The sequence below is a fragment of the Cibotium barometz genome, chromosome 11 (assembly GCF_041138505.1).
Source record: "Cibotium barometz isolate CiBa-2024 chromosome 11, ASM4113850v1, whole genome shotgun sequence".
Lineage (NCBI taxonomy): Eukaryota > Viridiplantae > Streptophyta > Polypodiopsida > Cyatheales > Cibotiaceae > Cibotium > Cibotium barometz.
Genome location: NC_141056.1, coordinates 53,983,484 through 54,010,281, shown reverse-complemented (window position 1 = coordinate 54,010,281; position 26,798 = coordinate 53,983,484). Strand labels below are relative to the sequence as shown.

At 37.7% G+C, this 26,798-nt stretch overlaps 2 protein-coding genes across 2 annotated transcripts; one reads left to right on the top strand and one right to left on the bottom strand.

Annotated features, from left to right (window-relative positions):
* Window positions 1–15,902: 15,902 nt before the first annotated feature.
* On the bottom strand, window positions 15,903–17,763 carry LOC147634337 (uncharacterized). Its single transcript, XM_086804576.1, has 2 exons — window positions 16,880–17,763; window positions 15,903–16,796 (listed from the first exon to the last, which is right to left on the bottom strand). Exons 1-2 carry the CDS (start codon window positions 17,758–17,760, stop codon window positions 16,637–16,639), a joined length of 1,041 nt encoding a protein of 346 aa, XP_086660702.1. The 5' UTR covers window positions 17,761–17,763; the 3' UTR covers window positions 15,903–16,636.
* Window positions 17,764–21,652: 3,889 nt separating this feature from the next.
* On the top strand, window positions 21,653–24,523 carry LOC147634336 (uncharacterized). Its single transcript, XM_086805662.1, has 3 exons — window positions 21,653–22,504; window positions 22,601–22,841; window positions 24,445–24,523. Exons 1-3 carry the CDS (start codon window positions 21,661–21,663, stop codon window positions 24,521–24,523), a joined length of 1,164 nt encoding a protein of 387 aa, XP_086661788.1. The 5' UTR covers window positions 21,653–21,660.
* The last annotated feature ends 2,275 nt before the right edge of the window (window positions 24,524–26,798 follow it).

The following is a 26,798-nucleotide window of genomic DNA, read 5'->3' as shown; positions in this document are numbered from 1 at the left end:
AGCTTGAGAGGGGTTGAGAAGAGAGAAACATTGAGAAATTATAGAAAGATGAATATTCACTAATTACCTTACAACTTGCTTGATTCTTTGTTCACGGTAGAGGCCCCCAACCAATCAATTGGTTAAGTATGTTGATGGAGCCACTAATGGGAATTGAAGAAAGAGGGAAGCTCCAAAAACTAGTGAATTATTAAATGAATTCACAGTTTCTGGCTTAGGTGGAGTAGAGTAACGATGCATAAACACTATATATTTTTCAACAAGGGGGAGGCTTCTATTTATAGGAAAAATTGAGCTCCTAACCAAACAAACTGATTCTAGAATTTTCTAAATCAGTTTGGTCAATATTTGACCATTTTTAGGTCAGTTAAGCTAACTTTTTGGAACTAGACTTGAATGAGGAGAGAGGAGAGATGAAATATCTCAATTTTTATGAGTTTAAAACTCATTCAAGCATGTGAAATATGCACCTCCTTTAAAGAACTCCCCTTCCTTACATATGTGTCATAATGGAATCATTTTAATATTGCTCATAGTTTTTTTACTAATAAACCTTGTACATTTTCAACTCTTCATCTTATGTGAGCATTTAAGGGACTCCCCTTCCTTACATATGTGTCATAATAAAATCATTATACCCAAAATATCTCATATTTTTAATATTGCACATAGTTTTTTACTAATAAACCTTGTACATTTTCAACTCTTCATCTTATGTGAGCATTTAAGGGACTCCCCTTCCTTACATATGTGTCATAATAAAATCATTATACCCAAAATATCTCATATTTTTAATATTGCACATAGTTTTTTACTAATAAACCTTGTACATTTTCAACTCTTCACCTCATGTGAGCATTTACTCATTTTTGGGTATTTTCTTTTTTACAAGTTGGATTTATCTCCTCCCTACACATGGATTGATGCTATTGGTCCATAGGAACCTTAATTGGACCATAGTCTAAAGATTTCTGAAAATCTAGACCCTTAGGCTAAGGTTCTTTATACCTATTTTCAATTAATTCTAATTGCACATTGGAAAATTCTTTTTTAATTTCTGTTTCAGGGGAACTCATCTGAATTAGAAGAGATATTTTTCTATCCAAAAATATTCAAAATCTAAATATTCTCTCTCTAGAATATTTTTCTCTCTCTAGACTAAAACAGATAGAAACAAGGTCTTTATATTTCTGAAGAGGGATTGATTACAGGGAAAGATACTAGACATCAAAAAGGGGGTGGGGGAGGAATCTTACATTCTACCCCACTTAAAAAATGCGAGATGTCCTCATCTCGCAAACTGGGATAATTTCGCAAGATGCACGAATATGAGACTTAGAGAAAAATTTGAATCAAGATTAACCACCAAGAAACGTCTTAAAGAGAGCAAGATTCAAAATAAGAACAAGATTTAAACTTTATTCATTCTCGGAACTTATACAGTAAAGATAGAAGAACTCTTTACACTTCCATAAGCCCGTCCATCATATGATCACAAAAGCAGTCCTCACAAGCTGCACAAGTATAAGGTAACTCATCTATGGGAATAATTCTGTTGGTTATTGTCGCACCTATCTCAGTGGTATGAGGTGATCTAACAAAAGGACCTCTGAGAGGCAAGCCAAAAACGGGATAAAGGCATATCTTCTCATGAGGAAGAAAACATGCCAGTAAGAAGACCCGCTCAGAAAACCCAAGATGCCTTGATCTCATGACACAGTAGTATCGGGGACCCAAACCCAAAGCTTCAATAACCATGGCCAAGCGGACATTGTTACGAAAGTGCTGCTGACCCCAGGGTGTTACCCTAGTTATGTTTTGATAGGTCCGCCATTTGGTTTGCGCTACAGAAGTTCCCAAGTGAGGGAAAAGTGAGCGCTCATACTGCTCTATAAAATCCTTCTTCACAGATTCACTTGCGTCTTGAAGGTGAGGAATCATTATGGATAAAACTAGTTCTTGTTGCTAAGCCATGAAGGAGATTAAGAAAGAAAGGAGATCGATGGAAGTAAGATTACTGTGAGCGACAAGTAAAAGTTACGACTTATATAAAGGAAGGAGCTAGCGTAACTTAGAAGCCAACAGTAACTTGCCACTGAAGTTTTACCGTCTTTCCATGATTTGGGTTTGACACATTTTTCTATAGAAGGCATTAAGAATTTTGAGATGAAGAGATAAAAGAAGCTTGTAGGCTAAGTCACCTACTTTCATTGAATTCAGATATAAGGCTCACAATATCTGGGGGATAACTTCATATACTCCCCAAGATATAAAGAACTTCTTTTGGGCCGTACTCGAATGAAGACCAAAACCTTGATATCCAAAACATCGATTCTCACTTCTGAACTCATTGTTCTGAATCCTTAAAACAGGTGGGACTCTTGAGAAGTATTCTAGAAAAAGGGTCTTCCTTTGTTAAACAGAACTTTCTTTTATTTTAGAGAGGGAATAATTATAAGCTCAGAAAGGGAGATTCTTACTCCTGTATACCTCGAAGGTTGGGGAGGAATCTTACATTCTACCCCACTTAAAAAGTGCGAGATGTCCTCATCTCGCAAGGTAGAGGACAACTCTTTTTCTTAACATCCAATTTTATTTTGGGGTTCCTTATATTCTGGTCAACCCAACAGAACACTGGGATAAATATCCCTTATATAGAACTCATCATTAATTTTCAGATCATATCATTCATATCTTTAACATGATAATGGTCCATTAGACCAAAAAATTTTCTTCTGAACATTCCTCCACGGGAATTTCAGTCAAGCAAGTTCTCAATTTGTCATCCCTTAACTTGATCTACTGATCAAGTGTTAATAGTAACAATTTGACAGCACAACCCACTAATCTCATAGTGATTTGCTGAATTCATTATCATCATTCCAGTTATGAATATCATCACCGGGACTCGTCCCATTCATCCTCATTGTGGTTTTGTTCAGATTTTTATATTTCAACTAATTTCAGAAATCATCATTTTTCAATCAGAATCCAATTCAATTCATCAATTCTCAAACAGAATTAAAAATCATATCAACCACATTCGAATTCATCATCTGGATAGCATTAACGCTTATAATTTCAAGTCTTAGATTTACTCGTATATACTGTCAGTAAAGAGCTGCAGTATACTCTCGGTATATACGGGTAGTCGTGGTTCTTGGAATTATAAGGTAAATACCATCATGTCTAGGCCTCAAGCAAGTCAGGGATTCTACATAATTGCGGTACTTCTATCTGAAGACCCAATTACCAAATTACGAATTTCAGTTTGAATATCAAATTGTATGAATTATATCATACAATTACAACCTTTTTGTGTTTCTACATAAATTCTTGACATATTTGTCTTCTCAGTTGATCTTTATTAACCAATTCGCTCTGATACCAACTGTGAGATCCCTGTTCCCCACCGATCAATGGATTCGGGGTACTAGCAGCGGAAGTAGCACATCATGCGTGGGTAGGGGTCTCACACTCGGGGCCTCGCCCACGGATATCCGGACAAGAGACTAATCCGTCGGTTTGTCCAAAACCGAAACTGAAAAAACTTCCTTTACTCGGAAAGCATGGGCGATTCCACCAGGATAACTCTTTACTCTAACGTAGTCAAGATCATTACGGATCAACTGATCTGACTGTACCTTAAACGGTACTTGGTCAAAGTAGAAACTTGCACTTGGATCATTGGGATCAACGCTTTTTTCCCCATCAAGAGGCACAGCCGTTGATTCCTATCCATAGAACAATTTCTATCCGGGATTTACTTTATCTATCGTAAAAACAAAGTTGAGTCTCGATTTATGGATCCATCAGTCCAGCCTAACCCCATCCGATCCCATGGGTTAGCCAACCGCCCAACCACTGTAGTGATGGGATCCAATTTGGAATTTGGTTAGGTTTTGTCCCGGGTACCAAGGAAAAGAGTTCCAAGGCCCCCTAGCCGGAATTTCATACAAACATAAAACTAGCCACACCACTTACACACCCAATATGAAAATTGCCTTTTTCTTAGCATCAGCTAACTTTAAAACAATCCTTTAATGAAACCATAGTACCACTGATCACAATCTCCCAATTTATCCAGTTGATTCATAATTTCCCATCATTCCTTCATCAGAGTATCTATGGCATCATTGGCAACTAGAACGCTCACCACCTGTCCACACAGAGGCCGTTTCCATAGTTCCTAGCCCATAATACTCGGCAATATAATCACTTATCAAGATGGACTCTCGTTGAAGATCAGCAAGATCAACCAACAGATCCATATAAAAGAGCCATGGACTCATCCGTTGAGGACCAGCAAGGTCAGTCAACCAGATCCATGCCCGGTTTCACAAAACAACTCTTACTCCTTGTTCCAATATCTTCCTCGACGCACGCGTGGGTATCCTAGGCGACCCAGAGCCTGAGCACCGTATGGTCAGCACCCTCTAGGATCCTTCGCAGGTGACCTAGCGCTTCACTCATAGGCCGCTTCCTTGGTCCCTCATCCACCGTACCGGAAGCTCACCATTTTAATCGAACCGAGGCTGGTCAAGACCTCGGTCGACCTTGCTACGCGAGACGTCCTCCATTGACTCTCCGTCAGCAGTTGCAACTTTATCAGTTAGGTCTCCACGACCTTAATCACAAGACGGTCAAAATGCTTCCCCAGCATTCTTGACATAAAACAGCCATTTACAAACATCATTTACAAACAGTTTACAAATACAGTTTCTATATTAACTCTCATTTTTCCACATTATCCCTCATTAATCCACATTACTTATTCCACATTCCATGTATATGTGTACTCATCCAATCACCTCCTTTTCCATCTCTTCACTTCAGATTCCTTCACATCACATATCATATATTCACATCCATATCCACATCCATACATCCACATCCACATCCACATTCACATCCATACATCCACATCTACATGTTTATCTCCATTTTCACATCCTCATTTATACATCCACATCCCATATCCACATTCATACATACACATCCATATATCCACATCTACATCCACATACATACATACATCCACATCCACATTCCACATTCACATCTATACATCCACATCTACATTCACATTCACATACATCCACATCCACATTCCCATACATCCACATCTATACATCCACATTCCACATTCACATCTACATTCACATACATGCATCCACATCTACATGCTTACCTCCATTTTCACATCCTCATTTATACATCCACATCCCATATCCACATTCATACATACACATCCATACATCCACATCTACATCCACATACATACATACATCCACATCCACATTCCACATTCACATCTATACATCCACATCTACATTCACATTCACATACATCCACATCCACATTCTCATACATCCACATCTATACATCCACATTCCACATTCACATCTACATTCACATTCACATACATCCACATCTACATTCACATTCACATACATCCACATCCACATTTCCATTCACATCTATACATCCACATCCATTCACATCTATACATCCACATCTACATCCACATTTACATCTATGCATATACATCTTCATGCATATATCCATTTTCATGTTCATACATCCACACTCCCATCTCCATATCCACACATCCACATACATACATCCATTTTCACATTCCCATTTATATAACCCCATATACTTTCACATCTAATCTTTTACATCACATCCATTCTCGCCCTATCACAACCCATATACATCTTATCCTATCACATACACTTCTTACCTCATCCCCCCATACACATCTTAATTCATCTTATCACATCCTAACTTATTTCATAAGCATCTTATCACCTCTTATCACACCTCTTATCACATCCTATCACTTTTCATACGCATCTTATCAATTCTTGTCACATCTCATACACCTCTTATCACATCTTATCACATTTCATATCTTTTTTTTTTAAAAAAAAGAGAATTCTTTTATTTGATATAAGATTTCTCTACACATTTATTTATACATAAATTCCATTTAAGGAGACTAACACTTTCGAAATTAAAATCAATCTTTTATGCATGATTTCAATTTGGTAGGGAATTATACTTTTAGAATAAAAGAATTTCTCTTATGCATCTAAGTTAAGCATAAAATCCATTTATGAGGAAAATCATACTTTTAGTATAAAAAGAATATCTTTTATGCATACCTATATGCATGAAATCCAATATGATAAAAGTAACACTTTTGATATAAAAATTTTTCCTTTATGCATACTTCTATGCATGAAAATTAAAAATGATAAAAGTAACACTTTTGATATAAAAATTTTCCTTTATGCTTACTTCTATGCATGAAAATTAAAAATGATAAAAGTAACACTTTTGATATAAAAATTTTCCTTTATGCTTACTTCTATGCATGAAAATTAAAAATGATAAAAGTAACACTTTTGATATAAAAATTTATCCATTATGCATACTTCTATGCATGAAAATAAAAATGGTAAAAATAACACTTTTGATATAAAAATTTATCCTTTATGCATAATATTAAAATTCAATTTCTCCATGATTATAATGAAATTCTTTCAATTAATCTAGGATGATGATTCCTAGAATATGGTAGGAAGTCCTCTTTTTATGCTTTGAATGAAAATTTTTTATGCATAATTTTTATAAAAATTTTGCCATAGCTCCGCTGCTATGACTGATAAATCTCAATTTTTCTAAGGGATAAAGCTTATCATTAAGGAAATAATTAAAATGATTCTCTAATTGGATCCTTAATCCATAATGGATTGAATCATCAATATACATAAACTAATAAAAGCATAAGAAAAAGCCATTAATTTGGCCTCAACCATAGCTTTATCTTGGGTTAAGGAAAAGCTTTATGAAAAGCTTGATTTGGATTGAGAATGGGTCATGAGTATGACCATTTCTTGAGTGAGAGAGAGAATTTACATAAGAATCATTAGAATTTAAACATAAATGAAAATTAACTTCAATAGCATTTATTAAATTATGTAACTCTTCACTACTATTCAAACTTCAATAGCATTTAAAAAAAACCATACCAATTAAACTTCTCAAGCTTGAGAGGGGTTGAGAAGAGAGAAACATTGAGAAATTATAGAAAGATGAATATTCACTAATTACCTTACAACTTGCTTGATTCTTTGTTCACGGTAGAGGCCCCCAACCAATCAATTGGTTAAGTATGTTGATGGAGCCACTAATGGGAATTGAAGAAAGAGGGAAGCTCCAAAAACTAGTGAATTATTAAATGAATTCACAGTTTTTGGCTTAGGTGGAGTAGAGTAACGATGCATAAACACTATATATTTTTCAACAAGGGGGAGGCTTCTATTTATAGGAAAAATTGAGCTCCTAACCAAACAAACTGATTCTAGAATTTTCTAAATCAGTTTGGTCAATATTTGACCATTTTTAGGTCAGTTAAGCTAACTTTTTGGAACTAGACTTGAATGAGGAGAGAGGAGAGATGAAATATCTCAATTTTTATGAGTTTAAAACTCATTCAAGCATGTGAAATATGCACCTCCTTTAAAGAACTCCCCTTCCTTACATATGTGTCATAATGGAATCATTTTAATATTGCTCATAGTTTTTTTACTAATAAACCTTGTACATTTTCAACTCTTCATCTTATGTGAGCATTTAAGGGACTCCCCTTCCTTACATATGTGTCATAATAAAATCATTATACCCAAAATATCTCATATTTTTAATATTGCACATAGTTTTTTACTAATAAACCTTGTACATTTTCAACTCTTCATCTTATGTGAGCATTTAAGGGACTCCCCTTCCTTACATATGTGTCATAATAAAATCATTATACCCAAAATATCTCATATTTTTAATATTGCACATAGTTTTTTACTAATAAACCTTGTACATTTTCAACTCTTCACCTCATGTGAGCATTTACTCATTTTTGGGTATTTTCTTTTTTACAAGTTGGATTTATCTCCTCCCTACACATGGATTGATGCTATTGGTCCATAGGAACCTTAATTGGACCATAGTCTAAAGATTTCTGAAAATCTAGACCCTTAGGCTAAGGTTCTTTATACCTATTTTCAATTAATTCTAATTGCACATTGGAAAATTCTTTTTTAATTTCTGTTTCAGGGGAACTCATCTGAATTAGAAGAGATATTTTTCTATCCAAAAATATTCAAAATCTAAATATTCTCTCTCTAGAATATTTTTCTCTCTCTAGACTAAAACAGATAGAAACAAGGTCTTTATATTTCTGAAGAGGGATTGATTACAGGGAAAGATACTAGACATCAAAAAGGGGGTGGGGGAGGAATCTTACATAGACCCTGAACTTTGGTAATCACCCCACTGATCTCTAGGTTTCACCTCTGGGCCAGAACCATCTTGGAATTTGAAGTTATCGGTGAAATCCATAGCATCATGGCAACACTCATTGAAATTTGTATGCTTCTTTGCATAGAGATGTGTATGCAGTGTTGAATTTTTGAGTCCTTTTAAGAAGAGAGAAATTAATCGACTTTGGGCGGGCTTCTCATCTTTTGGGCAACGATTAATGTACTGCTTCATTCTATTTACACAGTCTCTAACAGTCTCATTCTCGCCTTGCTTGAAAGAGTAGATGTGTGCTACCATGTCATGTTGAATTCCCATCAAGGAAAAAGCAGCAATGAATCTCTCTTCCAAAACTCGTAAAGAAGATTTGTCTGAAGCCTCTAGTGCCTGAAACCAAGCAAGGGCCTTTCCCTCAAGAGTGAGTCCAAATCCTTCAATTTGAGTATGCTTGTCAGCCACTTGCTCGGCTCGAACTGCTTGCCTAAATGCTGCTACATGGTCGTATGGATCTCCTGACCCTTCATACTTCTTTACCAGTTTCTGAAGAGTTGATGGCCTTACTTGTCGTGAATACTCATCATAGGGCCTACGGCCTCTCACTCTCAGTGGGAATTGTTCCTCTCTTTGGAAAGATGGTCCACATGCATCCAAAATTGGTGTGGGTCCCCTATTACCAGCCTCACCAAACCCCTCCAAAGATCTTGTCACCCGCATTTCAGGAGGTGCATTTATGGGAGGCCGAGTTGGCTCCCCTACCCTCCGATTGTTATAGTGAGAAAGATGTTGTTGTGGTGTGACCGGTGGTCGCACATTTGGTGTAGGACTATATCTTGGTGCTAGAGTTGGGCTACTAGCAGTGGTCCACTTAGATGTTGAAGGTCCCTCTCTAATGAACTCTCGTAGGGGAGGAGCAACAGTTTCTCCAAGAAAGGCTGTCTCTCCTGGTTTGGCTGTATTTGTTGAGAACACTTCCATGAATAATGGTTGTCCTTTCCACGTGAGTTCCTGATTCTCTTTCCAATCTAAGGTTTGGTATTCATTGGCCCATTTATCAATTATTCGGTTCATGTGTCCTGCAAGCTTCTCAACTACCACCACCAGTGCTAGAGGAAGATCGAGCTGTGGCAATCTAGTTGTGGCATAATATCCCTCTAACGAGTCCTTATAGACCTCTTGAAGTGGGTCATCCTGTAAGACCTTTGTCACTGGAATTTGTCGTACAAACTCCCATTGGTTCTCAGCCCCCTGATCCATTTTGCTCTTGCCTTTCCTATCCCTTTCCAAATTTAGATCTACAAGAAGTAAATCATCAATGGATGGCTTTGAGGACTGGGCGTTGGAGGGTCCAGGCATGTCCGGCTCAATGAGCCAGTCATCTCTAGACTCCCTTGCTCTGGAAAGTTTTGATAAGTCAAAGAACTCGGTTTTAGAGAGCTCCCCTAATTTGTCTACATTTTCTGGATGGTAGGTGACTTCGTATAGCAAACACCATCTCCACCCATGTACATGTTACCCTGGTCATTGACTAGAGGTGCTCTATCAAGTTCTGAGAAAATGTTTGCGATCTTAACAAGATACCGTTGTTGTGGGTCCCTAAAGATCTCAGCTCCTTGAGCATTTGTGTAGACATATTGGAGTCTCACATTAAGTGTTAACCCCATGGTGTCGGCTTCAAATGGATTAAAGGATCTTGTGGGTGTCCTATTTGGGGCTAAGGGATGACTATTTGACGGCCCTAGATTGTCCATGGACAATGAACTAGTTGTTCTGGAGGAAAGGGTATCGGATTGGGATTCAGAAAGGGTTTCAGCAATATCTGCCAAATTTCCTACCGATTGGGTCCCACTTTCCTGCGTAGGTACTCTAGAAGGTGCCCTAGGCCCTATGGCAGAATCTATAAGACGTCCCGACTGCAAGTGCATAAGGTCAAATTTTTTTTGGTTTTTTATGTGTTTTTATTTTTATTTTTATTTTTATTTTCAATTTGTTACCCTACCTAACCACTGAAGGCAACTAAAATGAGTATGTGTGGTGTAACTATCTATCCTATTTTATTTATTTATTTATTTTTTTCCTAATTATAAAAAATATGAATTACGCTAAAAAAATACTAATTATGCACAAAGTTACAATTTTTTTTAAAAAAAAATGCAAGTTACACTAATGATGCAAAAAATTAAAAAAAATGAAGAATTACAAAATATGCAAAAAAGTAGACTCCTAAAAAACACTTAATTTATAGATTTTTATTTATTTATTTATTTATTTTTTTAATTTCTATTTCTTTTCTTTTATTTTCTTTTGTTTTCTTCTCCTTTTGTTGTTTTTTTTTTGTTTGTTTGTTTGTTTGTTTGTTTGTTTTTTAAAAACCAATAAATTTCGTACCAATTACAAAAATATGAATCTACTAATTATGCACGCAATTACAAAAATTCTAAAAAAATAAAAATAAAAAATGCAAGCTACTTTAATTATGCAAGATTTTACAAAAATTTAAAAAATGAACAATGGATTCAAAATACAAAAATAAAAATTGTTTTTCTTTTTTTTTCTTTTTATAAATTTATTGTTTTATGGTTTTTTTTCTTTTTTCTTCTTTTCTTTCTTTTTTTAAATCTCTTTTTCTCTTTTTAAAAAAAAAATATATATATATATAGATTGTTTTGTTGTTTTTATTTATTTATTATTATTATTTTTTATTTAAAAATATAAAAAACATGAAAAATTAATAAAAAAATAAAAATAATAAAATTTTTTAAAAAGCACCAACCTTATCTTTCAACGCTTCGCCGCCTCCCGGATTCTTCGCTGGCGCGCACAGTCGTCTTCAATGCACCGCCTCTGCTTCGCGTTCCCACCTTCTCTTCGGATGAGGCGCCTCCTCTTTCTTCTTCGCTGGCCTCAGCTTCGCCTTGCTCCTTCGCCAGCTCATCCGCAGCCAGGCTCTCCACACCGGCCAACTTCATGTGGCCGCTCGCCTTCTTCTCGTCTTGCTTTCAGCCCACAGCCTTCTGCAATGCCTTCGCCTCCGACACCTTCCTCTGCGCTGCCTTCCACTGCACTGCTCTGCCGACGTCGACGCCTTCCTCTCCGCCTTACTTTCTTCGCTCGGCCACCTACACTCAGCTTCTTCTACGGCCACCTTGCCTTCAGCCGACCGCCCACAGCTTCGCCTTTAGCAATGCTGGCCGCCCACAGTTGCAACACCTCCGCCTCCACTTTCAGTCGGCCGCCCACAGCTTCGCCTTCTGCAACGCTGTCTGCTCCTTCTACCAGCCTTCTGCACTGCAGCGCTCGATGCAGCCAACGCCACCCACTGCAGGCTGCTGCCACGTCAGTATATAAAAATATATATTTATATATATATATATTTTTTAAAAGCCGCCTTCACTGCAGGCTTTCAGCTGGCCGCCTTACAGATGCACGTATATATATATATATATATATATATATATATATATATATATATATATCTATTTTTCTTTGTTGCGCTTGATGGAGACGCCCCCCCACACAATAACAAAACAACAAAACAATAAAAAAAGGCCGCCTCCAACACTTCCTACCTACCTCTCGCCAACCCCGTCAAAGATGCAAAAACAGAAAGTACTTAAATCTGAATAATGGCGGGATTTCTCTACCGCAATGGGGTTTTAATTTTTTTTGCTTCTAATCAAAAAACAGAAAACACACAAGGCGCCCTTGAGATCACACACTCAATGCCCTTGCAAACTCTACTCTAATCTACCCTAATCCATAATTTTGCAATCAATGGAGCACTTAGTAAGAAGTAATGGTTAACACCCTTCACTAACTTAGGTGTGCGTTCCCCGGCAGCGGCGCCATTGTTTGGGACATCATAGCATAGCGGAGGCTACACTCCAACCCACACACTTTGTCAATCCGTGAATGCAACCCGGTTAGCGCATAGAGGCTATCCCGAATGGGAGAAGATTAGTTAACCACACACTAATGACTTCTAGTCCTACTCAATCCTTCTTCAACACTCAAGCAATCAATCTAACATAATCAAAGCATCAAGATTAGACTATACTTAAGCATAATTTGCAACTTATGCAAAGAATCTAACATGCAAAGAGCTATCACACAAGCCTCAACTACACATCATTTCATGCACAAGCTTCATCACATGCACTCTACAATTCACAAATCAGATTTTAGCATCAAAACATCATTAAGAAATCTAGATTAGCAAGTGTGTAGACCATAACCTCGTATCATTGAAAATGTAGAGAATAGAGAGTACAAGATTGAAGCAAGAATGGAGATGGAGAGCCTTGGGAGAGCACATGATATGGAGCTATGGAGCAAGCTCTCTCTATGAGCCTCTCAACCCAATGACCAAAGAGTGCTCACTAGCTCTCAAATGGGCCACCTTTTATACAAAAACTCTAGAACTCCCAAAAGTTCCCATGTGGTATTATTGTCAAGCCCTCTCCCACATTCATCTACAACTTGGAATTCTTTACAAGAGCCCTAAGTGTCTTTTTTGTTGCATCCTTGCATTGATCTTCATTTGTCATGCAACACCAACCTCCCCAGTGCCGGCCGAGGAGGCAACCCAACAAGCTCAACCCAAATTAGACATGCTTCAACAAAGGCTTCTATTTATATTAAAGAGAGGATTCTAGGGTAAAACATGTATCAATTTTTTTTCCTATGAACATGGGAAATTTGGAAAATAACTCTAATTCAGCTTTACAGAGTAGCACATTGAAGAAGCCCTTGCCCAGGTAAAAAACCCTAGAGATCCCTTTGCAATGCATGATATCCTCCTCTAACCATCTACCAATATCTATTCTCCTCGGGGATAAACTAGGGCACATTAGGATGGGAACAATTTGAGACTTAACAAAGTCCAAAGAGACATTAGCACATACCTTGATTTCATCACCAATACTCTCCTTTTGACTATTTTACACATTAGTATCTTTCTGCTCCATGCGCTCCCTGATCCAATCCAACGCCTCCAAACCTTTAGCTTTCTTAGCACCATCCCAATTGCTCAAGCTCATGCAACCTCCTCACTCTTCCATAAACAATTGATCCCACCCCCGAGCCCATTGCATGTCCCTCTCGGGAGAATCTCCCATGGCATACCACCCTCGTACACTTGTAACTGCATGTACATGTAAACTTAATTGCTCACTCCTCTGATTTAATGTCTTGAACAATAACCTTTGCATTAACCTTTTTAATAGGGTCCTCAAGTAGTTTTTTCCATGAGCTCTATTATGAATGAGAATATTCTTACTAATTTGAAGGTATTTGAATCTTGACGGTGTTTTTAAATGGTCTAGAATGTTTTTTTAAAAAGAAAAATAATGGTCTCGATAGTGTTTCAAATGGTCTTGATTGATTCTTTTTTAAGGAAAAAAACTAAAACTAACTTTTCTTATTTTAGCGTATTTGATAGCCATACATCTCACCTTCTACCTTGTAGGGTTTAAACATGGAGATTCTCTCCGCTCTCCCCAGAAGCATAGGGAGAGTTCAAACATGCCCCCCCCCCCTCTCTCTCTCTATGCGCTCGCTTCATTGCAAAGACACACACTCTCTCTCTCTCTCTCTCTCTCTCTCTCTCTCTCTCTCTCATACAAGCTTACAAGAGGGTATGAAGGAAGGGGCCCACCCGCTAGAGACTCCCTCTTTTTTCTAACATGGCTACAATCTCCCTTGCCCATTCTAAGACCCCTAAATTTTAGAATAGTCTGGCCGGGTTGCCCATCGTTACCCCACCACGGCTGCTGTGAAGAGTAGTGGTACATTGTAGGCATCGGGATTCTACAAAAGCAGAGTTAGTAGTAGGTTGGTAGGCAATGCCATTTATATGGATCTAAAGGCATCCTGGATGTGGATGCTTCATCGGCTATGCCCATACACCCACACTTTTCAAGTACATACACACATACATAAATATATTTTGATATATATCAACATGCTAATTATGTTAAAAACCAATTACCATGTACATACAAATATGAACCAACATAAATGCAAATATTTACTTGACTTTAACACCTAGTAGCATCCAATGTCTGCTTATAAACAATGTTGGTTGTCTTGAGCATATCACTTTCAAAAGAAGACCACGTATAGCATCCAATGCAGTCTTATTCATAGTATTAATAACCACAGCCACAGCCTGTTAACAGAGGTTTTTTAATGACCTCTCCTTCAGGATGCACCACCCTTCCTACGTGATGTGTGCTAAACACCCAGCCATTTGAAAATACAACCGATCGTGAGTTGTAGTTTTGAGAGACCAAAAAAATCCTTTAAAAACAATCCAAATCTAGCACCAAAAGAATCTTTGACGTGCCCAATAAAGTAGAACTTTAAAAAGAGACTTTTTTGCTTAGCTTAAAACATACTTGCAAGTGATTCATTCGCTAAATTAAAAATTTGCCAAATTTTCCACTATTTGATGTCTAAGTACAAGCCTATCCCTACAAAATCTTAGAATATTTCAAACAAAAAAACATGACACAAAAGTTGCAATAGAGACTCACAACAAAGAGCTTCACTTTGAATACAAAATTATTGCTATCGTTACTAGAAAGCAAAATATAACTACTTTTATCGCACAACTTCAATGTCATGATTAAATTAATCTTCATTGATTAAAAAAACAAGTCTTATTATGAGACAATTCCTATAAATGCTTCAATAGAGACAACATTTGACTAATTTTTTGAACCAATCTCAAAACGCAAGCTCCTCAAAAAGATTTGTAATGCTAGTTTTGAATACAAACAAATGTTGTTCAAAACACTCTCAAAACCTAGAAATCCTTGAACACCCCCAATGAGGATTTAAATACCAAAAATTGTTTGAAACTACAAGTGTCTAAATCTATTCTAGCATAGGAAATTCCTCCTCTTCATGACTAACTTCTTCATCAGTTTGCTCGCGTCCTACAATGAGTGGTGTTGACTCCGTAAGAGGAATATCAATATCCACAGTATGTGGATCTTCATAAGGCTCAAGATCTGCAAACTGCATTTCATCATCAGGTCCAAAGGGAGACTGAGGTTCTCCAGATGCATCCACCACTCTTGGGTTTGCTGCCATGTTTTTCATTCCAACCTCTTGAAACTCGTCCGGCAATTCTTTCATTGCAGTGACTCGTTGTTGAATAAAACGAACTTGAACTGGATCTAGCTCAATAGCAACAACATTCCTTCCTTTTTTAAGAGCACTAATAGTGGTTGTTCCTAAGAAAAAAAGAATCAACATGGTAAAGCTCACTTAAATGAGCAATATAAAATATGTAATAAGTTAAGGTTACATGATTACCTGTCCCCGCAAAAAGATCCATGATCCACTCTCCTTTTAAAGATAGAAGCTCAATTAAATCCATCATCAAAAGTTGTGGTTTTTGATAAGGATTCATGATCTCATTTGAATCACCAGAAAGATCCCTGAGCTTTCGACACACGCTTGGTCTATCAAAAATATTTGTTCGGTTAGGTTTCGAAGCAAAATTAAAATTTCCTTTACTGTTCGGACCCGCAGGAGACCAGAAACCAATGGTAGCAAACTCAGCAGCAAAAGAAAGTCTGTCAAGCTTATAGCCTTTGATGTTAGGCTTTGTCCTACAAAAGAAAAAGTTAGCCTTTGATGTTAGGCTTTGTCCTACAAAAGAAAAAGTTAGGCTTTAACTTAAGCTTTTGTAACTTGCAAAAGAATGCTTGAAATTTAACATACCATATGCATAGCTGATGGACCATTTGATTGTCAACGAATGCTTTCTCTGCAGCAGAGATTTGATCATGAGCATGAAAAATTACCAGTGCCCATGATTCAGCCGTTGTGACCTTTTTGAAAGCGTCGATGACTCTTTTATATGCACTTACACCATACTTTACTTCATCGTGTATTGAGTGTGGTGCCTTAAATCCATACGGAGCATCAGCAATGGCTAAAGTAAAATGTTGTGCAGTCACAAACGATTCCATGTTCTCTACTTTGCCTTCATGAACAAAATATTGAACTGGTTCTGCAGACACATCATCAGAAATGAAAATATTTGCCTCTTGAATGGTCTCCAAAGTTTGTGCCTCTTCTAATCTCTTCCGCTCTGCCCTTGCGCGACTCAAATGTTGCTCAAACTCTTGAGGAATGCTCTTTATGGGAGCACGAGGTGCTCGAGACTTGTTAAAATGAAAATAAGTAAACATTAAATATATTCTAGAATACACATACAAAAATCAAAATCAATTTTTTAAAATATTTGATCTAAATTTTTACAAAACCTTCAAAAACACTTAAATAAAAAAAAATCTATTCAAATATGTAGTTTACTTACTGCATTTTTGAAAAGATAAATGAAACGCTCTAAGGAGCTTGGCTGGCTAGTGATGGGATGAAACATTTGAACCTCGTTCCAATCCTTGCAATTAAGTTTTTCAATCATGATTCTTTGCATGTACAAGAAAGTCTTTTGCCTGTTTCAAAAAAACACAAAATAAAAAAACAACTTTACATGAAATAAAATAAGTAGATTTAAAAAGAAGAATTAGCAACGTACTGTTCTAATTCCTTTGCCATTTCATCGAGTGTCAAAGAACCTCCTTTCACTCGTGCCAAGATGGGTATGATAATATTTTTCTCGCGTATTCCTTGCATTGCTCGCCAATTCGTGATACGCATTTCTTCAGGAATTGGCTTCAAAGTGTCCTCATTCCCTGTTCCTTTGCCCTTTTGACTTCCAGGTGGGAGCTTTACTTTTTGCCCTTTGATTTTACCTTCCTCCCAAAGCTTGAAAATGTCTTCTTGTAGATCCCATATCTCTCCATCACGAAAGGCTAACTGAAAGAAATTGTCATGACCTCGAACATTTGTTTTTCCAGAGCGTCCAGCTTTGCTTGACTTCTTTGTGACAAGACCAACTTGCTCACAAAGCTTGATTTTGAAAGCTTCATCAACTTTATGACCTTGCTGAATATGATTGATCCACTCGTTGTGAAAAAATCTTATCTTTTGTAAGAAAGACATGGATAGTCGCATCTCGGAATCAATGTTGTGATCAAGGGCAAGTAGCTTTGCATCATCATCACCTAACCCAGCATAGACCCATGCTAGGACTGTCTTATAGCTCTCTACATGAGGATACTCAGCACATAACTCTTTTTTAGCAATGAGAGAGTGAGTTCCCCCCAAGACAAAGTATTTGTATTGATTGATTTTTGATCTCTCAAAACTCTCTTTCTTAACACAAGAAGACTTATCCACAAGAACAAGAAGGGGTAAAACATTTGTTGTTGGTTTCTCCTTCATCATTACTTTAAGATTACTCACATGTCCAGGGACAATGGTTCGAACTTCTAGTGGTCTCTTATTTGAAATAGGATCTAATGGAGGACGTTCTATATTAGACACTAGTAAAATTAAGGGTCTCTCATCAACCATATGAAACTTTTTGGCTTTATTTCTTATGGTATTAAGACCAGAAGATTCTGAAGGATCAGACTTTGGAGCTCCAGGTCCAGAAAGCAAAGTATCACTCACATCTTGAGACTTTGATCTAGAAGTCTCTTCAAGAACTTCAACATCTTCTTCTGAGTCATCTATGTCTGTACCTTCATTCTCTTCATAATCAGAATCATCAGTGGAGTGGTTGGAATTGTACAAATTATCATGATGCTCTTGAAATGCTTCAGAAAAAGACTACAAAAAAAGAAAAAGAAAAAGTCATTCTAAGTAGAAGAGGATTTTAAGACTTGATAGAGTGAACTTAAAAGTAAGAACAAAGAGTAACTTATGCAAAAGTAAGAACACTTTAACCATTTCTTTGTATACTAGAATACATGGTAAACTCTTTAAACCAGACATAAAAAGTAAGCCAAACTTCCTTCTTGCTAAAATTCATTCAAACTAAACAAAACAAACTTCTTGTATACTAGAATACATTCTAGCATATGCTAGAGTAGACAAACTTCTTGTATACTAGAATACATACAAACTAGACTTGACTAGACCTCTAAGTGTTTCAAGATATGAGCTAGAAAGACAAGAATTAAATAGACTAAAAAACAAAGAATAGTTCTCAATGTATTCTAGAATACACAAAGATAAGAAGTTTTTTGAACTACGTGTATACTAGAATACATACAAACTAGACTAGACAAACTTCATGTTTATTAGAATACATGCAAACTAGAGTTGACTTGACCTCTACGTATTTCAATATATGAGTTTGAAAGACATGACTCAAACAAACTTAAAAAAGAATAACAGTTCTCTACATATTCTAGAATACACAAAGATAAGAAATTTTTTTAACACTAATGAAAAAAAGGTCGAGAGAAAGATATCCATACCCGTTTGCGAGTAATCATTGCATCTCTAAACTCTTGCTGGGTAGAAACAGGATTCATCTCTTCAAGCCGAAAATTAGCAGAGAAAACTCTAACTGCAAGAAACTTTCCTTTGTTGTTGTCTACCAGATGATGAATGATCCCACGAGATATACTTTCTTTGACTTCAACAATGCGACCATAAGTTAAATACTTTGTATTTTCAGAGTCTCCTTTTTCTTCCGCAATAGAAAGGAAAGGTGTGTTTGGCTCAACGATTGTCTTATGCTTACCTACCATGCCAAATTGAATTGTCCAAGCAAATCCTTCTCGTGCTTTACCTCTTGCACTACTCCAAAGAGTTGTAGCTTCCATGCTTGAAGACTTTTTCTGCTGATGTTGAGTTAAAGGTGTGGTTCCTTGAGATGATGGAGGAAGTCCATGAGTAGCTAAAACCATTCTGCTTGATGGTGGTTGATCTTGTAACTCTGAAAACTGGTGAGCTGCTAAACGTTGTCTTCTTGGCTCACTTGGACGTCTATCAGGGTTTGGAAGAGTCACAGTCACTCGAGGTGCTTGAAAGTGAGGACTAACTGGAGCAGGTTGAGATCGAGAAGGTGTCAAGACTCCTGAACGTCCTGAGCCACCCACAGGGACAGATGCAGTTGCTTGATTACTTTTCTTTTGCTTCTTAGAAGTTCGAGCATCACGTATTGGTGAGGCCATCTTAAACCTAAACAAGACAATAAAAAATCATTATCTCATTGCTAAGATAAACAAATAGAGATAAAATCATATTTTTCAAAAATATGATTTGTTAAATGAAACAACATTTAAGATTAGTAAACGTGTATGTAGGGCAAACAAACGAGAAAGACAAAAAGTGAAAGAGAACAAATAGACATAGAGAGAAAGAGAGAGAGACAGAGAGTGTGTTAACCTCCATGCAAGAACGAACCTAGATGTGTAAGCAAACATGAGATAGGAATGTAAGAGAGAGAGCTCCTCAGCACACTAGAGAAAAAGAGGGAGAGAGAGATGTATTCTAGAATACAACAGGTTGTTTCCTCCAAAGATGTGTTTTGTAATTGAATTTCAATAAATGACTTTCTAGAGCTGTGTATTCCAAAATACAACTCACAAGAAGCTTCTAACCACAATACACAGATATAAAAGAGAGGAGAAAGCACTAAGAGATGAATAGATGAAACCCAAAACAATTAGGATCCTTTGTATCATCAAAGTACTTACAGAACCTCTTTCTTGAACACAATTTGAGAAAAATTTACCCCCAAAATCTATCTTCTGCTACGTTGCTCTGATGGAGATTCTGACCGCTCCGTTGGCTTCAAAAGGGGGGTAAAACTCCAGGACACCTGGTTGAAACACTTGCAGGTCGCTCCTCCTCCGTTTTTTATATTAAAACTACAGTTTGCTGTTTTTTTACCGCGCGCGCGCGATGCGAACTCAAGAGCTTTTGCTTTATCCCAAAATCTATCTTTTGCTACGTTGCTCTGATGGAGATTCTGACCGTTCCGTTGGCTTCAAAAGGGGGGTAAAACCTCAGGACACCTGGTTGAAATACTCCCGGGCTGCTCCTCCTCTGTTTTTTATGTGAAAACTACAGTTTGCTGTTTTTTAGTCGCGCGCGCGACGCGAACTCGAGAGCTTTTGCTTTCTTTGCATGTCTTCTAAAATTAGATAAAAAGCAAATCTTTTTTGCATGAAGGTCTATTCTAATGGTTTACATTGAGTTTGGTTTACAGTAGAACACAGCTTGCCGAAGCCGTGTATTCTGGAATACAACTCAAGTGAAGAGAGAAGTTGTATTCCAGAATACAACTTGATGAAGATGTGTATTCTGGAATACAACTCAAGTGTAAAAAAAAGTTGTATTCCAGAATACAGCTTATTGAAGCTCTGTATTCTAAAATACAACTCAAGTGTAGAGAGAAGTTGTATTCCAGTATACAACTTGCTGAAGCTGTGTATTCTGGAATACAACTCAAGTGCAGAAAGAAGTTGCATTCTAGAATACAGCTTGTTGAAACTGTGTATTCTGGAATACAGTCTCAAGTATAGAGAAGTTGTATTCTAGAATACAACTTGTTGAAATTGTGTATTCTGGAATACAATCTCAAGTACAGAGAAAAAATATATTTTTGAATACAGCTTGTAAAAGCTTCATATTCTGGAATACAACTCAAGTGTTGAGAGAAGCTGTATTCCAAAATACAACTTGTACAAGCAATGGATTCTGGAATACAATCTCAAAGTGCATAAGTGTTAAATTTTTAAAAATGTGACTTCAAGCTTTGTATTCTAGAATACAAACTACTTAATACACAAGAAACATGGCAACTTATCGATTTTTGTGTTGTATTCCAGAATACAACACAAGAATTAGCTTTTTAAAAAATGAAGTCATTATAATTTTTAAAAATTATTGATTAAATCTTTATTTTATAAAATATTATTTTTTCAACCTCTTTTTTTCTTAATTTACGTATGAAATCTTCGTTTTGGTATTTTGGTGTATTTAAAAGACAAACAATTCTTTCAAAAAAATACCTTTTTAAAAAAAGTCTATTTTTGAAATCACTTACCTCCTTAGATAATATTTTTGTTTTTCTTCTTAGCCATAATTTCCTCGTAGCAAACTTTGAACCAAATGACAATGAAAGAAAAATTCAAAATTGTAACAAATAACAAAGTAATCAAGAAAATGCATACCTTACAGAATTAAACTCAAGAAAAATGCTCCAAATTAAAAAAAATGCTCTTGTGGCTCTCTTAGCGCGGCAGACCCTTGGAATGTGTCTCTAAAAAGGACTTCCTCTCATCTTTTAAGTCCCATCTTTTATAATAATTAATAAATTTTAATATTTATATTAATATTATTATTTTTGAATCTAAGCATTAAAAGTAAGTTATTTGGATTTGAGATTACACTCCACTTTGTAGCTTAGACCATTGTTTTTTAGAGAAACTTAGAGGTTTGAAGTTCCTAGTCATGGCAGGGCAACAAAAGTCTCTCTCAAGCTCATTTTGCTCTTTTCAAGTGCCTGTATCCGTACTCACTCCTAAAAGTCTGAGCCAATCTATCAGTGATGATGATGTTACAAGCCCACTATTTGCTAATTTATCAAATTCTGATACCGATGTTCCAGTTTCTCCATCATTAGTTCAGCCTATTCGTGTGGAGACAACCACTCCCTTGAGAAGAAAAGACAAGTTTTTGCATCGCAATGCATTGAGAGAGGCATGTAGGGTGTATTGTTGTAAAAAAAACTGCTTGAGGACACTTGGATTCAGAAAAATTAAGCAGGAACGTGAAAACTTCTTTGCTTTAAAACGTGCTCAACAAAATACAGCATTACATGGTTTTTTATTAAGGTCTGGAGAGAAGATAAAATATACAGTTTCTGGCACGATTGTGTGTCGAAAGTGTTTTTTTCAAGTGTTTTGTTTAAGCAATCAGCGGATGCAAAAGATCTTAAAGCAGTTGCAACGGGTGGAAGAAGATTCACGGTACTCATTTAGTACACGTGAGACTCCTCAGCTGTGTTTTCTCAAGAGCTGGATGGAACGATTTGTCACTTACAATGGTGAGCGCATGCCAAATTCAAAATTCACCCATTTGCCTGATAATTTTACAAAGGGAGAAGTTTACAACCTCTACGTGGAAACGTTGAAAGGAAGAAACATGTCATCTCTTTCATTTACTTCATTTCTTAGAGTTTGGAAACAATATTTTGCTGATGTGAAAATTCCCAAGAAAACTAGAATGGGGATTTGTCAAATTTGTGCAGAGCTCAAAGCCAAAAGAGATGTTGCAAAGACATTTGAAGAAAAAGGTATGTTTGATTTGTGTTTTTTGTACGTTTTAATTTATGAATGAGAATTCCAAGTGGTATAATTTAAACTAGCTTTACATTGTTTTGAGTTTTCAGGTCCTATTCTACAAGCACTTAAAGCTCATCGAGAACAACAAAGTACAGAGCGTCAAAAGCTAGCAAAGCATCGAAAGAAGTGCCTTGAGCAGAAAGAAATGTATTTGGGATTAGTCATAGATGGAATGGATCAAAAGAAGACATTGATACCCCATTTTATGCGTGCTCCAAAGAATTTGAAGGAAGAGAATTTCATACAACTACATGTTGTTGGAGCCCTCATCTTTAATGGCATCATGACGTCAAAAGTTTTTATAAACTTTCCAAATTTACACAACGACCCTAACTTGACCATCACCATAATTCAGAAAATAGTAAGTGAATGGCAAGGAGAATTACCTAGCACACTTTATGTGCAGCTAGATAATACGGCAAGGGAAAACAAAAATCAAATAGTGCTTGCTTATTTGAGTATGTTGGTGCAGCAGAAAGTTTTCAAAAAGGTCAAACTTGGATTTTTGTTGGTGGGTCACACTCATGATCAAATTGATCAGATGTTTAGTAGGTTTTCAGTCAAACTTGCTAGGAAAAGTGCATTTGACCTTCCAGAGGTGTGCATAATTCTTAAAGAAGCTTATGATCCTATGCCAGAAATTCATGTTTTGAAAGGCACCTATGATTTTAGAGAGTTTGCAACAGGTGGAGATTTTGCAAGCCCTGCATTCGCTCAGCTTAATGACCATAGTTTCCAACATCAATTCAAAATAAAAGAAAAAGAAGCTGAAACACGTTTGTGGTGTAAGAAGTACTCTAACTCAGAGGCATGGCATCCTCAGGATGGTTTGAAGTTTTTACTCAGTGTCCCAGAACGACAAATTCTTCAGGCAGCAAAAATGCTTTTGGCATCAAGCATTGAAGCAGCAAAAGCTCAAAAAGAAAAGCGAGCCATCAATTATCAGCAATGTTTGATAGAAATTAAAGAGACCATACAATCAGCACATGTGTATTTTCCAGCTTGCTCACTTGGATGGTGGAATACATTTTTTCATGAGCAAGAAATCTTGATTGAGGAAGTTCAAAGCAATTCAAGATCACTGATAAATCTGGAGCCCTTTCTTTGGAGAGTACAAGAACTTGAAGACCGTGATGATAATATTCAAATGCCAAATCAACAAACAGAATTGCCTGAAGAATTTCAAACATTGGTGCATGGGGAGACTCGCGAAGCGTATGTTGGTGCTAGAAGGACTAGTCAACGACGACTGCAAGAGAAGGAAATGTGGGAAGGAAATATTGAGGAGCTCACTGTAGGTGCAATGATTGCAGTGTTAGCAACAGATGATGAAAGCGGATGTCCTTTTTGGTTGGCAAAGGTACTTAAAGTCCTTGAGGAAAATGGAAAAGTAAGCTCAATTGAGGTCCACTGGTACAAGGTCAATGGAGATGATGCATTATCAGGAAAATATTATCCAGAGATGATTCGAGTAAATAAGAAGGGAAAGAAAGCAAATCGTAGTCAACGTCGCGTGGATAGCCTAAGCATGGAGGATGTGGAAGTTCTTGTTTATGGTTTTACCTTGAAAAAGTCGGGTCATCTACGAGAACAAACCAAAAAAATTCTTCTGGAGAAAGTCAAAGATTTAACACGAGAGGCATAAGACCTCTCATTGTAACCAATTTTGTGGACATTATTATTTTATTGCAAATTGAGTTATTTTTTCTCAAAAAATGTGTGATTTTATGAGCAGCTCTATCATCTTTCAAAGTATTGAAGTGTAAAACTTGCACTTTTTAACAGTTTTTTTTTAGCTTTTTAGGAGCTCATACTCTTTTTAGTTTAAAAAATAGTGTTTTTTGAGATATTTTAGCATTTTCAAAAATGGGTTGTATTTTTGATGGTTTAGTTGTACTTTCAAATGGCTGGATGTTGCTACCCTTTATGTATCGACGAGGACATTGACACTACTGGTGGATATGCCCTAGGATGTGGACATTTTTTCCATTGTCTTGCATCACCCAAGAGCTAGTACGGTTCTCAGCATGTCCCTCTTGCCGTGCACGCGTCGACCTAGCGACATACAGAGTTTTGGGCATTGATGATCTTCACCCAGGCCTTGTTCGAGTAGATGCTAGGACTGGCAAGCCTATTGATTTTACATCAGCTATTGACTTGGGACTCGACGCCTTCAATGATAGAGATCAGGAGCCTGAGGTGCCTCCAGAGATTGAGTGGAGCTCACATGAGTTTGATGCATACCAGAGAGTCCTACATGAGAGCTAGATCACAGCATATGAGCGTGTGGGTGGTGCTGGTCCTAGTGGCACCTCGGGTGATGGTGCTAGCAGCAGTGCTGCTTCTCATGAGTAGCGTGTCCTTACAGCGGAGGAGCTTACACGAGCAGAGTGGCAGACACGTACCATTGCAGATTATAGATTTTGGGTTTACAGACAGAGACGTCTTGCATTAGCACGACGTAGAGAGAGAGAGCGGGCTATAGCAGCTTTTGGGACTCGTGAGCTCTCGAGTACACCGGCACCGGCTCACGATCCTACCTTTGAGGTAGACCTCTTTGCAAGCATGTGGGGGGGACCCACCCCCACATTCTTGCAAAGTTTGGTCACAATCGGAGCATGTTTGGATTGGTAATTAGTGCCCAGTGCGGATTTTTCAAGTCTCTTGGTGCTTAAGAGGCCATGGAAAATCCGGGCCTTCCCCATACCATCGTACCCAAACATGCTCCGATGGGAACCAAACTTTGCAAGCACGTGGGGGGGACCCACCCCCACATGCTTGCAAAGTTTGGTCACAATCGAAGCATGTTTGGATTGGTAATTAGTACCCAGTGCGGATTTTTCAAGTCTCTTGGTGCTTGAGGCCATGGAAAATCCAGCCTTCCCCATACCATCGTACCCAAACATGCTCCGATGGGAACCAAACTTTGCAAGCATGTGGGGGGGACCCACCCCCACATGCTTGCAAAGTTTGGTCACAATCGGATCATGTTTGGATTGGTAATTAGCACCTACTAGTGCGGATTTTTCAAGTCTCTTGGTGCTTTAGAGGCCATGGAAAATCCGGGCCTTCCCCATACCATCATACCCAAACATGCCCCGATGGGGACCAAACTTTGCAAGCATGTGGGGGGGACCCACCCCCACATGCTTGCAAAGTTTGGTCACAATCGGGGCATGTTTGGATTGGTAATTAGCACCCAGTGCAGATTTTTCAAGTCTCTTGGTGCTTAAGAGGCCATGGAAAATCCGGGCCTTCCCCATACCATCGTACCCAAACATGCCCCGATGGGGACCAAACTGCAAGCATGTGGGGGGGGACCCACCCCCACATGCTTGCAAATTTTGGTCACAATCGGAGCATGTTTGGATTGGTAATTAGCGCCCAGTGCAAATTTTTCAAGTCTCTTGGTGCTTAAGAGGCCATGGAAAATCCGGGCCTTCCCCATACCATCGTACCCAAACATGCCCCGATGGGGACCAAACTTTGCAAGCACGTGGGGACCCACTCCCACATGCTTGCAAAGTTTGGTCACAATCGGAGCATGTTTGGATTGGTAATTAGTGCCCAGTGCGGATTTTTCAAGTTGCTTAAGAGGCCATGGAAAATCCGGGCCTACCCAAACATGCTCCGATGGGATCCAAAATGTCGGAGTATGTTTGGATTGGTAATTAGCGCCCAGTGTGGATTTTTTAAGTCTCTTGGTGCTTAAGAGGCCATGGAAAATCCGGGCCTTCCCCATACCATCATACCCAAACATGCCCCGATGGGGACCAAACTTTGCAAGCATGTGGGAGGGACCCACCCCCACATGCTTGGAAAGTTTGGTCACAATCGGGGCATGTTTGGATTGGTAATTAGCACCCAGTGCGGATTTTTCAAGTCTCTTGGTGCTTAAGAGGCCATGGAAAATCCGAGCCTTCCCCATACCATTGTACCCAAACATTCTCCGATGGGAACCAAACTTTGCAAGCATATGGGGGGGACATGGTGATGGTGATTTTCAACAAACGATATGATAGCCAAAGTGTAAAAAAATCAGAAAACCATGAACATCAACTAAAATGCAATGATCCTCAATAATGAGAAAACTCATAATGATATAAACATCAACTAAGTACATCAGAATGTGAGCTAACAGAGCCACTCTAGGTTTAGCCACTAACTCAAAAGATCAAGGTATTTTGAAAATGAGCTAACCCAGCTATTCTGAGATTAGTCACTCCCAAAAAATCTAAGTACAAT

Excerpts from the sequence above, each read along its gene's own strand:
- LOC147634337 (XM_086804576.1), bottom strand. The coding sequence starts at position 17,760 with ATGGTTGATGAGAGACCCTTAATTTTACTAGTGTCTAATATAGAACGT. Across the intron at positions 16,797-16,879 it reads ATGGCAAAGGAATTAGAACA|GCAAAAGACTTTCTTGTACA; the intron begins GTACGTTGCTAA and ends TTTTTGAAACAG.
- LOC147634336 (XM_086805662.1), top strand. The coding sequence starts at position 21,661 with ATGGCAGGGCAACAAAAGTCTCTCTCAAGCTCATTTTGCTCTTTTCAA. Across the intron at positions 22,505-22,600 it reads AAAGACATTTGAAGAAAAAG|GTCCTATTCTACAAGCACTT; the intron begins GTATGTTTGATT and ends TTGAGTTTTCAG. Across the intron at positions 22,842-24,444 it reads ATCTTTAATGGCATCATGAC|TTGTACTTTCAAATGGCTGG; the intron begins GTCAAAAGTTTT and ends TTGATGGTTTAG.